Genomic DNA, 15,023 nt, shown 5'->3' on the forward strand with positions numbered 1-15,023 from the left:
TAGAATATCTGAATTGCAGAAATGAAAGCCGTGTTTTAAAGAAACTGTTAAGTATGAAAGTGGATAGATGTAAAGAAAGAGGATGAGCGAAATAAAGGTGGATGGAGCGTGTGAAAGATATTTTTTTTATACAACTTAGAATGGCAAACAAGCTAACGGCTCACCTGATTGAAAGTGGTAACCGTCGCCTATAGACATGAGCAGTACCATGGACATAACAGAGTATACTGTTTCGCCCATGAAACCCCTATGCGTTGCCATTCCTGAGGACTCAGGTGTTATTCCTCTGTACCCAGTAAATTCACGGTTGAAACACGAATGGGACAGAGGTACCCAAGCAATCCACTTTTGTACAACGTCTCCCTCTGGTAAATACATATATATCAGTGATTTCGTTATTAATAAAAAAAATATTCCACTTATTGCTACATAAAGATTGTTTATTTGTAAGGCAATATTTTTAAATAAAATTGGACATATTTTATTTCAAATTTAACCGTACCTAAATAATACTACCAGTATAATTTTGAGTTCAAAGCTGCATTTACGAACCACAAACAGTTTCCATTTATTCTGCACCTGTCATTTCCTGTAGATTTGAATTGCAGTACATTTGTATGACGTTTGTTTTTCATTCGATTTTTAACTTTACTGCGTTATTATTAAGACATTATATACAAATTTATCTGTAAAAAAATCTATGTTCCCAACGTTTCAAAGCAATTCATGCGAAAAAATGAAATATTCATGTATAATTTATTTTTAAAAATATATATTTTTGTTTTGCAGCTAGGGTCGTCAACTGTTTCTTAAGAAATATTTATCAGTAAAATTGTTTTTTATTCGATTGTCCTATAATTGAAACCATTTAATGATTTCGATGGAATCCCAATTGTGCTATATTGAAATATGGAGCTTTTAAATTTATTTTTATAGAATTGCATCTATATAGTTAGTTACCTGATAAGAAAGATTAACTAAATATGTTATAGCGCCTGCAAATAATTCTAATATGTTTTGTAAAATTATCTAGCATTTATTATTAGCATTATCATTTATCTAAGAAACTCTTCAATTCATTCGAGTTAAGGAAATTCAGTATAGAGCCTGAATAACTTTTAAATTTCTGACCGTGAGCAAAATATATTTTATTTTGCTTAGTTGCTAAGCTCGAATCCCACGTTACAAGTATCTTCATTATCTCTAATAATTCTATAGATGACAACCCTATTTGCAAAGTACGTTCAGATATTATTACTTTCTACATAATTACGTGTCCTCAACTTTACTACAAACTGTAAACCTAGTACAGGTACAATCAAACGCAATATATTAATTTACCTGTGCCTCTTCATAGGATGATGTTGCCATAACATTTACCGTTGGCGTACAAATTAGAAATCGTCATATTTTTACAATGTTATAGAAACCGTTAGTAGGTTTTTATTTTTAATTTCATGTACTTTGTATTTTGTTTTTTTTTTTCTTTTACCTTTACTATGCCTAATATTTAAAGCATAAAATTTAAATTTACAATTTGTTAAGAAATTTCTTCCTAATAACAGCTAAACAATGTCTACACAAAATAAGATATTATGTATAAGGTCATGTGTCATTCCTAAAAGTTTTATATTATTTTATACTCATAAACAATAATCAAACATAACCTAAAAATGTAACCTACTTAAATTCTGAGTACCTGCTGTACTTTCAACATCCTTTTGGCCTTTGTCTTCTTAAGGTTGTACGTTTTACATTATGATTTCAATTCAGTTATATCACTGCTCACATCTCGAACAAGTTTTCCATTATTCATATTTGGATTCCCTTTATATCTCATCATTTTGATTACTACATATACGTTCTTCTCTATCACTACTTTCTACTTCTACAATACTACATTAATCAAAATTAGTACAAATTAAGATTTTATTCCGTAAATAACTAAATAATTCAATAGTGACAAAATTAATATAGGACCAATAAATTAAAAAAACACTATTGAATGCAGATAGAGTTACCATTATCAAAATCAAGGAAGATATGGCATGCCATATACTCTTAAACATATAGGCGAATAAAGAATTCAAACTTTTTTCATGTTGATTTTAATACAAAAACACATGTACTCGACTATTAACTTTCTAGAGAACCTTCTGATTTCGAAGTCGGTTAAAGAGATATATAATTTAAAACAGATAATTCGTAATCTGAGGAACGGGTTAAAAAACCAGACATAACCACGCCGTCTAACCTTAATAGAGGCAACCGCAAAAACTGATGTGTCTTACCGAAAATTACTACCATATTACTAAGAAACCGTGACTAAGCCATTTTGTACAATCAGATACTTTATTTACCAAGAATAAGGTTCACAATCGACAATATACGTTCAGGAAACGCTTGCATTTTTTGTTGTGTTTGTAGATTTTCCGTGACTCATCGTCTGCCCAGTCAGACAAACTGTAAACCCTCGTACTAAGATGTCTCGAACGATATTTTTAACCCTTACAATCACAACAGGAATTAAATTAATATATTACTTAGAAGTCGTAAAATTTATTGCAGAATTTTTTCTCCTTTATGTAAATGCAAAAGCTGATGTGGTTGAAAACATTATTTAATAAAAGGCAACAGCTGACTTTCTAGTCTAAGTCTTTTTGGCTAAAATTGCATTATGAATAGACGATAGAATGCTTCAATTGAAATTTAATAATATTTCTCCACTTTCCTATTAGTAATAGAGAATTTTTGAAGTTAGCTAAAAATTCACTTCATTCGTTACTTTATTACTATATTAGTACTTGATCACTTTATTAGTACTTGATATTGAAAATGTATAGAAATTACTCCAAAGCATCCAAGTACAAAATTATAAGTATCAAAATTAGAATTGTCTGAATTATTTTAGTATTGAGAGTAATGAATGCTATAACTACTGTTACAGTGGTATAAGGTATAATAGTGAGACTATTGTAACGCATAAACAACTACATAAATTAGAAATAAGTACATACAATTATAAATAATTTGATACAATACTTAGGTCATAGAACCTAGTTACTCGCATATCTTTTTATCTTCAGTAGGTCTCTTTTTCTTATTTGCCCTTATCAGCTTCTCTTTCTCTATTTTGTTTAATCTTATATTGACTCTTCTATCTTCAATCACTTTTTGTATATAGTATTTTGTGCCTACTACAAGATATCATGCTATCCATCTTTAAGTCTTTTCTTCGTCTTTACTGTATACTATTAGGCAAGATTACTGATGATACAAATATTTATAACAATAACACACATAGTAAAAGATTCTTAATCAATAATTTCTGTAATTATTATAATAAATAGGTATAAACTAAAACTTAATACGTCTGCATCCTAAGATTCATCTAAATCCTTCCACTGAGCCATACCTGATTGACTGTAAAATGTCTGATGACCTTCGCAAACTTTTACATTTTTAATGTTAGTAGATTTTTTAGTCTTTAATAACAAGTATACAAAATTCATCAGAATAATGTATGATGTGATTAAAAACATGTTAATGAAACTAAAATTATATGCACAATTTTAAGACTAATTATTAACTAAAGTAAATATTGAATGGAAAAGTATCTTTTGAAAAGGTCACGAAAGGAAAGTGACTCTGCGCTGCGGAACCAGCTTACTGCAATCATGCTCAATGGAAATCCTGTTTCATCAACAAAATAATAATTTAACTTTATGTCCGATAAACACACTGTATAATTTGATAGCCATATAAAAGCTAATTTTTGGTGAGCACGAGATATTGCGACGCGATGACACTACTTCAAAAAGAGAAGCGCCGATAAAATACCTCAAAGAATGCGCATACGGCAAGCAATCTTCGAGCATGTCATTTGTCGCCAACGAATCGGGACGCAGTAACCATGTATCAAAGCGAGCCAAACGATATACCCATCCTTTACTATGTCGTGAGATAGCGTTCAGATTTAATTACTTCGTTTACAGACAGTTGATTTACGATCCCCTTAATTTGAAAGTGTTGATTTAAGTTTTGATCGAGACACCACATTTTCAGAAGTCATAATGATGTTTACCAATAAATCAGTTAAATGAAATGAAAATTCTTTAAGATAGCAATATTTTATCGATACAATATTATTTATGATGCAATAATCTGTACGACTAGTCAAAACAGTTGTAATGACGCCGCTGTAAAGAAGCGTTAAACTGCTATTTTACATTATAAAAACACCGTCATTCGTCGTACCATAATCCCATTTAAATTCCATCTCTACATCCTCATTCTAGTAATTGGTTGTAACAGTTCATTCCCCGCTCTCGAATTACACCATTATCCTTAGTTAAAATAGCTTCAAGGATCATTAACATTAATCGATTATCACGCATAGAGCGACAACTACCCAGTTTGCATACTAAATGATATATGTCTACGGAAATGTACTTAGCAATCGTCAAAATAAGATTAACCCTCCTCATTCTTGTTACAGACCTGGCGGCGATACGACAGCTACTCGAGAGCGAGACGGGAGGCACGACCTGTCCGAGTTGTAATATGCCCTTTGACAAGGGCAAAAAGAGAAAGCTGATCGATACTTGCGGACATGAGCGCTGCTACTCCTGCATGTTTAGGAACGAAGCGTGCCCCCTATGTGCCAGAAAGAGGCAAGGCAGACAGCAAGTAATGGATCGATATACGCCGTCCCCACAAAGACAAGACCAGGACTGGCAATCGCCAATGCGTTTGCCAAAACCGCCAAAACAACCCACCAGTCTCACACAGAGCCCCACGCCACCACACACGAGAAAGAGATTCTTTCTTAGCCCCAAATCCTTACGCAGCCCTTTCGCACCGAGATCTTCCCGGCATTCTCACGAGAACCACGTGCCTCTATCTGGTAAGTAATTTATATGATAACATTTACATATTAGTGGGCCCGCGCGTGGTAGCCACTGATTTGCATCGACGTCGACATGGCGTAATCGACAACTTACTGTACACGCAATGCACTTCATTGATGTCTTATACGGCATTGAGTCGAAATTTCATTCATAAGACGTCAACATAGCGCCTCTCACTCGTCCGAGAGACTTGCCTATAAGTTTTCATAAATAGAAGATTCCTTGTATCGTAAATAACGTTGAGCGACGCTTGCGACAGTGCGCCCACGCACGTTCCCGCCGGATGTACGTAGGTTCCGTAAAGGACCGGTTGTCTGTCTAGCGTATTTATCACTTTAGGTATAGATCCGTTGGTTTTGCAATTCAACCCGCGCAGACAAGCCGACTGCGAACGTTATCTTAGCATCTGTTACAGTTTTCATTTCCATTAATTATATCATACGGACCCACTGTGTTTCACGGTGGCATAATGAAATATATTGTGCGCGTAGCCGTGGGTTTGTTAATAAAATCTATTAGTTCCAATTCACCACGGCCCTTGCCCCTTAGTGGTTTTAATTAATCTGTTGATTGGTTGTGATATTTCTATTTGTCACTGTAACTAATATTATCCTTTCAATTCTCAATTAATTTTCGTAATAAGAAAGGCCATTACTTACGCCTTCTACGGTTGAGCAATCCAGTTTATTTACAACACTCGGCGCCGGCTATATCAGGCATCCAATGTATTCAACAGGGTTGCCAGAGGAAGGTCCAAGAACGGCGGCGTGGCCGAGCCTGGTCTTCAATAAGATCAGATCGCTCTGGTCGGCGCACTCGTCAGTGCCACAAGGGCTCAACCAGTTAGCAGGCACGGACAATGAATTATATGTGTTTGTTAAAGGAATGTGGACTTTACTACTATGCCCATAATAATCAGCGTTGCCATCTGTTGATAGACTAATCCATAAATTTAAATATAATGACACAATCAACGAGATTCGAACGACAGTTGGTCTATAAAATACACGTAAAGCGTGGAAAGAGCGCATTCTCTTATCATTTAATTTGATTTTATAGTCGATTTTGAATTTAATTGAATCAAAAGGTATTCAGTCCACATTCCTCTGCATCTGATCTGGCACATTTGTCGCTCGAGTTTTGCACTTCTTATTGCCTGCCCGCATATATCTCTGAGGTGCATTTGTTACGCCGCTTTTCTGAGTTTTTGTTTGTTTTGTGTGGTGATTTGCGTTTGTTTTATATAACGCTAAGAAATTTAATATCATCGACCTTTTCAATAATTCTTTGAATTCTATTCTCTTTAAAAATATTTGATGCATTTAACAGATTTTATCGTGATTCTTACTACTAAATCAACATGATTGGTAATTTTTATTGTATCAAACATGTGAATTTACATTGGTATTGAATTAAACGCTGTTGCATGATGAATCAGTCATAAATCTCAGTTCGATGATGAAGATACATCAACAATCACTACGAAAACATGAAGATAACAAATCGGTGACAAAAATAACATATCGATCCGTGGGCGAAAACGATCATCCGATCTGATAAATGAAGTCGATGGTATAGAAATGGAGAGATAAAATCAAGGAAGTTATGTGGCTTCAAATTGTATATGTAAATAAGAATAGTCAATGAATGATTCGGTTGGACAGACTGACGCTTGTGCTTGACAGATTTATATGAGGTTTAAAATTAATGTTATGTCAAAATATTCAATTAGTGGTGGATAACGTTTACTATACATTCGGTGCTCGAAAAAGAAAGTCTAATTCATTTTCCGTTTAAATAGTTTTGTTTATCTTATATCTATTCAGATTAGATAGAAACATATTAGATACATTTAGGTAATTTAAAATCTAAGTAGTAAAAGTAAGTAGATTGTTAATTAGTATATATATATATATATATATATATATATATATATATATATATATATATATATATATATATATATATATATATATATATATATATCTTATACTAACATATATATATATATATATATATGTTAGTAGAAATCTGAATTTAATAGGTTTGCTAAAAGGTATAACAGAAAGGCTTTTTTATCATATATTAAAAGCAATCTCATAAAGTCTATTTGACTATTATTCACACTTCGAAACATCTTTCCTCGACGTACGGTGGATCTCAATATAAAAGCTCCTTCGTCCTTACATCTAAATCGATCTCGTGATCATGTGACATGAATATAAGATCATCTCTTTTATTCCGATCTTCGATCTTTATTGCAAAAACCATTCAATCCCATAAATAAATACTATCACTGGCAATGTTTAGTTTCCAATACGAAAATATATGTTCTAATTTAATTGCATGTTTTCTTAATTCAAAATAGTATCATTTATTATTAAATTTATTCATATTAAATGATTCTAATGTAAAATAAAATTTCAAATTTCATTTAGTAGTTGTACTTGACTTAATTTTTAATCAAGCTTAAGGGAGTTAAATGAACGTCGTCTAGTCTATCTATTCTATTTATTACATAAACACCTACATAAAAAATATTTTGACATCACGTAACCAAAATTCGTCCATAAAAATTTCAATATTATAACTTCGCATCTTTAAATGCCGAAAATTATATGCATCGACACTAAAATAATTTAGTTTAGATATATAATTTATTCGCATTACTTAGGACACACAAATAATAACATATATAGATACATAAGCAAAAAAGTAAAAGACTACATAATTTATCATTTCGTGCTTATGCCTACCTACTTTGTTAGTAATGGGAACTACCAACCTGATTACTAGCAATCTCATTCTCAGATCGACTTCTCTGGAAACTTTCGTGCTTTCTTCCAAATAAATTCGTCACTATGGGTGAAGTGACTTACCTTCATTCTCACCTATCCCTAATAGATTTCATTATCAACCATTGAAAAAATAAACTTATTACGTGTTCCATTAGCTTTCAATTGACTAGACTAGTTCAAGTCAAGATCAGGTAATAGGCGCCAAATAGATTTGCAAAACATGCCACCAAACAATACTACGAGGGCGGTTACCTTGTGACATGACTGAATCAGACCGCCCTTGGTCAACCCACAGTAGGCTGTATTCTGGAGCGCCATTTCTTTCAACTTATCTCTTAACCTGACATTTAAATTTGATAGTTTCATGAAATTATTGTTTTATAGTATTATATGTAGTATAGTAATGTACTTTAGTGATATAAATATAATTATTTTGGGGGAAAAGGATTGTTAGTAATGGAGACTGAGAATCCCATTGCTAGCAATATACCCAACCAGGTCGACCTCCTCGCAGTTCCCCCTGGAAACTATCATGGTTAATTCCTGATGAATTTACCATTATGGGCTAACTGGCCTGTTTTCGTTCTCATCTATCACCCTTCACTGGTGCTCCACCAGCGTATCCCGTTAACGCAGGCGGGGTTACCATTCCATTTCCACATATAAAAAAAAAATATTTTACGAGTACGTAATTTTTCGCCATCAGCATTACAAAATTACAAGAAAATTATACTTTAGGTAATAATAATATACTATTAAAATCTGCAAAAATTTTGATGTTCGGTCAACATTGACTAAATTAGATTCTCTTTAGAATTCAAACTATAAGTCACTATCATTAATACAATATATTATAATATCGGAAGTCGGATTATAACCTTTATTATAATTTTGTATGTTAGCACACTAGGTTTATAACTTTTGCTGTCATAATGTTATAATTATATTTAATGAATAAATTAATAAATATAAGATTTTGCTTGGAAATAGTTCTATAAAAAAACTACTTTAATTACGGCAATAATAATCCAGTTATTATAATTTGTAAACTAAACTACTGAGCCGTTTTTGATAAATTTTCTATGGGACCAATCTGGGTATAACACTTTAGTTGAAAAAAAAAATTAAATTGGTTTAAAACTGACACAATTATGAGGTAATAAACATAAAAAATACAATCTAATTTGAACCTCCATCTCTTAGAAGTCGGTTAAAAATAAACACAAACGAACAAGTACTTCTTCCCTTTTTCAAAACACTTAAAACAACGCCCGTTTGTGATTGTAAGCGACGGCCCGGTCCGTTGACACGTTTCTCAATTTCATCCTATTTCGAAATACATGAAACGATTATCTAACAGCACGACAAACACTAATCTCTCATTACAACCTGTTATCCAATTACAAAACTAACAATGGATTAACAAAAAACAACATTCACTAGAAACGCAATGGATTGGAACGCGTTATTACTAGTGACGTGCCGAGTTGACCTTTTATGGTATTCGAATGTTTTGGTACTCGCTGAAAAAATAATCGAATCCTGACTCGAGTTAGAGTACTCGAACAATTATTCGAGGATTTGTATGGGTATTCGAGTACTTCTTTAAGACTCGAATAATAATTTTAAATTTTTTCTCAAGCTTACTTTTAATGAATGTGACAAATATACAGTCATTTAATTGATCATTTTGTAATAAAAAAAAAATTTAATGGTTAAATAGTAATATAAAAACTTACAATAAACGCTCGACTAATATACTAATACAGGTACAAGTTTCGCATACTGCAATTATCCGAATATCGTGTATTCGAATTATGTAATATTGAGTATTCGAGTACCTGAGTAACTATTACTAATTCGAGCTACTAGTATTCGAGTCAGACTCGGTGCAACACTAGTTATCACTGTTTATTTCGAAGTCAGTACAAAGAACGCTTCCGTTGTCCGTGAAACGCTACCGGCCGTGAGTTTACAAATGTTTGGGTCAATTCTTTATTATGGTAATGAGGTGATCTCATCTATATTATATCGATCTATGGTTTGTTCAATATCTGTAACGTAAACAATTTAAACAATTTTACATAAAATATAGATTAGTCTCTTAATACTTTGATATTCTTTGTAATAATACTTTATCCTAAGCTCTGCTATTATGTGGTCATTTTATCAGCCATTAAATGTCCACTGCTGAACATTAACCTCCCCTTGGAGGGTTTTTCCAGTAGTTGCTACGCTCGACAGACGGATTGGCAACCGCAGTTAGGCTTTAGGTTTTATTAAGAGGGCCGCTGCTGCCCATCCCGCGTTCTCCCTTAGTCGCCTCTTATGACATCCGCGGGAAAGGAAGGGCTAGCCTTTCTATGCCGGGACCACAGAGCAACAGCGGGCGGCGGGAAAACAGATAATTCCTAGTCAATATTATACTTTATTACTCATGATTGCACGGGAGCGTACGGACGATTTTTACGCAATACGGCGCAAACGAATTGTTTCGCTGTTGGGTAGGGTGCGTGTTAGCTCAAACAGTATCCTGAAGACAATTGCTGATAAAATAGACTGTCCCATCCTAAAATATTGGGTGGGACAGGTTATCAATGCAAGAGCGTCATGACCGCTCATTTACTAACATAGGTTAAGTCAATTTGTAACTAACAAAATGGGCCTTGTGTAGTCTAATTAAATAAATATTATTATTATTATTACTTAGAAAGAAGATCTAAAAAACGGTAACTGAAACAGCCCAACCTTGACAGTACTCATGGATGGTCAACGGACCATAACACGCCATAACCTTATTGCTATCACGTACCACCATAGATTTACGTGTCGTGTTTCATGGTGCAGTTCCCTTATTTTGTATGAACTTCGGGTCTTCAAATATTCATGTGCAGTAAAATAAAACCAGGGAACAGCTATTAAAGGAAACATAAATTTGAAATAAGTATTTTTTTTTTATAGTAATACTTGTTTTTCTCCACGTGACCAGGATATATTGATCGACTGGGAGCATAATATTTAAAGATCCCACAAGAAAGAAGTGTCTATTATGACAAAACCAGTTATTTTGGTCTAAAAATTAAACTAAAAAAAGAATTTTTCCAATCCATTTAGAACTGACGAAGTTATGAGGTAACAAACATAAAAAAAACGAATTTAGAACCTCATTTTTTAGAAGTCGATTTAAATAAATATAAAAGATTTAAATTAACAAATATAATAATAAAAGGGTATCTTCGTACATATGGAATGCATTTTTTATGTAACTTGAAATGACAAGTGGACGGACATATTTATATTTTATTCGTATATATTTCATTCATTTTATTTTTTTATTCAATTTATTTTTATACAACTTAGAATGGCAAACAAGCTGACGGCCCACCTGATGGAAAGTGGTAACCGTCGCCTAGAGACATGAGCAGTACCATGGACAGAACAGAGTATACTGTTTCGCCCATGATACCCCCCATGCGTTGCCATTCCTTAGGACTCAGGTGTTATTCCTCTGTACCCAGTAAATTCACGCCATATCCCATATCCCACCCTTCAAACCGAAACACAGCCTTGCAAACACAACTGCTTTATGGTTATATAAATTAAAAATTAATATAAAATTAAAAAAAACAATATTAAATTTATGAGTATACAATTTATATATATATATATATATATATATATATATATATATATATATATATATATATATATATATTATTACTAGCTGACCCGGCAAACGTTGTTTTACCATATACATTAATTCTAAAACATGTTTTTTTTAGTTCAATAAAAAATACGAGTAACTAACACTGTAAGTGTGCGCCTAATGCGGAATATAAAAATCGCGATTATAAAACAGAGGTTTATCGTAAAATGGTGAAAATTTGAACTTGCGTGTATTTTTACATGCTAATTATCATTTTCCCCTTATCATTGAGGGGTATGAAAAATAGATGTTGGCCGATTCTCAGACCTACCCAATATGCACACAAAATTTCACAAAAATCGGTAAAGCCGTTTCGGAGGAGTTTGGTAACAAACACCGCGACACGAGAATTTTATATATTAGATTATTATTACTATATATTTGTACGGAACCGTCAAAAGTAAACAATTAAACAAGCGTTATCATAGATCAATCCAATCAACCTTGACAGTGTCCGATCTATAGCCATGTTACCATCACAATGGTGGCTGCGCGCCACCGCATCGCATAACATCACCACAGATAATGTAATACTATCATCACTAACAGAATCATTGAATACAATAACGTACAGACGCACAGACCGTGTCATGGTCAACGATTTGTTGATAGATCACGAGCGAGTCAACTTGTCGGTGATGCGTTATATTCTATTGTCGTATGTATATTATATAATATTTTTTCTAAATCTTTCTATTGTGATTTTTATTCGTTTATATCTTTATTTAAATATTTTTATACATTCTCTTCTAAGATATACATCAGAGGGCCTACCATGATATGTCTTAAGAAAGTTCGGAGCGAACGAAACAAAAATTTGACGTTAAAATTACACAATACGTATTGTTTAAAAATATTGAAAATGTTATTGTAGAAATTATGACGAACGAAATGTTATGTTACTGGTACGATTTCGGTACGAATTAAAATATGAAATTTCAAAATTTCATTTCATTGTAGACCCCCATAACGAAAATGATAAGGTACACAAGCGTAAATAATCAATGAAGAGATTTCTTCCAATCCAGACACTTTTATTTGTATTCAGTAAACATTTTAACAATGCAATTGCAAATTTGCAAATAGCAGCCAAAAATGTATGACTAAATAGGAAAGACAAGCCTCAACGAATAGTAGTTCATACTCGAATATTGGCAATTATACACATACAAATAATCTAACATCTAATCGACTAACCAGTAATATGAACATCCGTAAAATAACACCTAATGCAGGAAAAGAAAGAAACAAACTCAACAACATTAATAACGATAGATAGTGACTACAAAACTATGAAAAAAAAACAATAACCTTTTTTTATGCTATTCACAAAAAGAATTGTGAAAATAGATGCAAAATTGACGACAAAACTACATAATGTATTTAAAAAAAAATAGACGAATTGAGAACAACTTTATCTTGAAAGTCACTAAATAGATAGATAGATACTCTTTATTGTTTCCTCCAAAAGATTACAATAGTAAACTTATTATAAATATAAATAATTACAAGAAATAATCACAATGAGAAAACAATGGGCGACCTTATCGCTAAGAGGTATCTCTTCCAGGCAACCTGTGGATGGAGAGGAGTAATTATAAACAATTTGGTGGGAGACACGATGAAAAATTTTGTTAGTTCTAGATATGGGATATCACTAGTTAAGTTAGTTAAGTCACACAACAAATAATGTCGTCATCTAATCATGATAAACTATTTTTTTTAAATGGATGATAATGGAATGGTAACCCCGCCTGCGCTAACGGTATACGCTGACGGGGCACCAGTGAGGGATGGTATTTGACAATGAAAAGGCAGGTCAGTTAGCCTATCGTGATGGATTCACTTGTATAGTACACGATAGTTTCCAGAGGGAACCGCGAAGAGGTCGACCTGACGGAATGTATTGCTAACAATGAGGCTACTAATCCCCATAACAATATATTATGCCCCCTGATAAACTATTTAAATACATATACATACATACACATACATATATTTAAGTCTACATACATCAACATCGCCGTGTGTGTCCTGGCATAGAATGGGCCACCCCTTCCTTTGTCATGGGTGTCGTATGAGGCGACTAAGGAAGGGCGAAGAATGGACAGCAGCGTCCCTCTTAAAACATCTCTAAAAGCCTAACTGCGGTTGCAAACCCGCCTGCCAAACGTGGCAACTACTGGCAAAACTCCCTTTATGAAGAAGGCTTATGTTGAACAGTAGACAGTTAATGGCTGAAATAAAAGAAAAACAATATTAATTTAATTAACAAAATTCGTTACTTCTATTGACTTCGGGAATGGAATCCAACAAAAGCAGCCCCCCGCTAAGGAATTAATAAAATAGGAGAAGATAAATAACTTATATATTGTTTAACAGAATAGTTATTTTCTCCTGATATAAGCAGTTAAATATCAGTCGGCTTGCATAAAATATATTATGAATTACCACTATTTCCTCAAATACGGTATTTTAGCTCGAACCATGGCCCTATTAAGGCGGTAAGTATGACCGCTCACTTTCTATTCACTAAGTAGCAATATAGGGTTGCCAGGGCTTGCTGCGTGCACAGGAACGTCTTTTTTATTTTGTTGTGTACAAACAAATTTTTTTTTTTTGCTTTTTCTAAAATCCTTAATCTGAATATTAAAGACATTAAAAAAATTTGCGAAAATGGTCTATTTATACACCATACAGTTATATATAATATATACAATTGAGGAGCTGTATAGAGTAAACGCAGTGTAGAACGACTCCCCACTAGATGGAGTGACGATCTCAAATGCATTGTAGGGAGTCAGTAGATGCAAGAGGCTCAGGATCGTTCCTTATGGCGGTTTATGGGGGAGACCTATGTTCAGCAGAGGACAAATGACAGATTATGCTGACACTCCCCTAAAGTTGACTGGAAGAAAATGCTTTTAGCATTAAAGTACACATATATGTACTAATAAATAAATAAACAGATAATGCTCAAGTGATACACTTTTTTTTAATGGACGGTAATGGAATGGTAACCCCGCCTGCGCTATCGGTATACGCTAGCGAAGCACCATTAAGGGGTAATAGGTGAGGATGAAAAGGCAGACCAGTTAGCCCACCATGATGAATACACCTGGAATTCAGCACAATGGTTTCCAGGGGGACCATGGAGAGGTCGACCTGACAGGGTATATTGCTAGCAATGGGACTGATAGTCCACATTACTGACAATCCCTTTCTCTCCCAGTAATACACTTACCAACGAATAACATGAGACATGCATGAGATAACACCAGAGGGAGACTTTGTACAAAAGTCGATTACATGGGTACCTCTGTCCCATTCGTGATTCAACCGTGAAGCAGTTGTGTTTGTGGTGGGATATGGCGTGAATTTACTGGGTACAGAGGAATAACACCTGAGTCCTCAGGAATGGCAACGCATGAGCGGTATCATGGGCGAAAGTATACTCTGTTATGTCCATGGTACTGCTCGTGTCTATAGGCGACGGTTACCACTTCCCATCATTAGGGCCGTCAGCTTGTTTACCATTCTAAGTTGTATAAAAAATAAAAAATAAATGTTAAATTCGACCACCTTGCGGTCCCCCATAGAAATACTTAG

General features: G+C 33.7%; 1 protein-coding gene across 4 annotated transcripts in view; it reads left to right on the top strand.

The window, feature by feature from the left end:
• Positions 1-15,023, top strand: part of LOC113513180 (protein TANC2) — a 359,681-nt gene that overhangs the window by 323,462 nt on the left and 21,196 nt on the right. For 3 of the 4 annotated variants that reach the window (XM_052898860.1, XM_052898862.1, XM_026897160.3), the window contains 2 exons: positions 4,499-4,906; positions 5,647-5,760. In XM_052898860.1, the coding sequence (XP_052754820.1) occupies positions 4,499-4,906; positions 5,647-5,760 (522 nt within the window). The remainder of the gene's footprint in view (positions 1-4,498; positions 4,907-5,646; positions 5,761-15,023) is intronic. The other variant, XM_052898861.1, reaches the window with a different exon arrangement.

This window comes from Galleria mellonella, unplaced genomic scaffold (assembly GCF_026898425.1).
Source record: "Galleria mellonella isolate WM207_F2 unplaced genomic scaffold, CSIRO_AGI_GalMel_v1 utg54, whole genome shotgun sequence".
Taxonomy (NCBI): domain Eukaryota; kingdom Metazoa; phylum Arthropoda; class Insecta; order Lepidoptera; family Pyralidae; genus Galleria; species Galleria mellonella.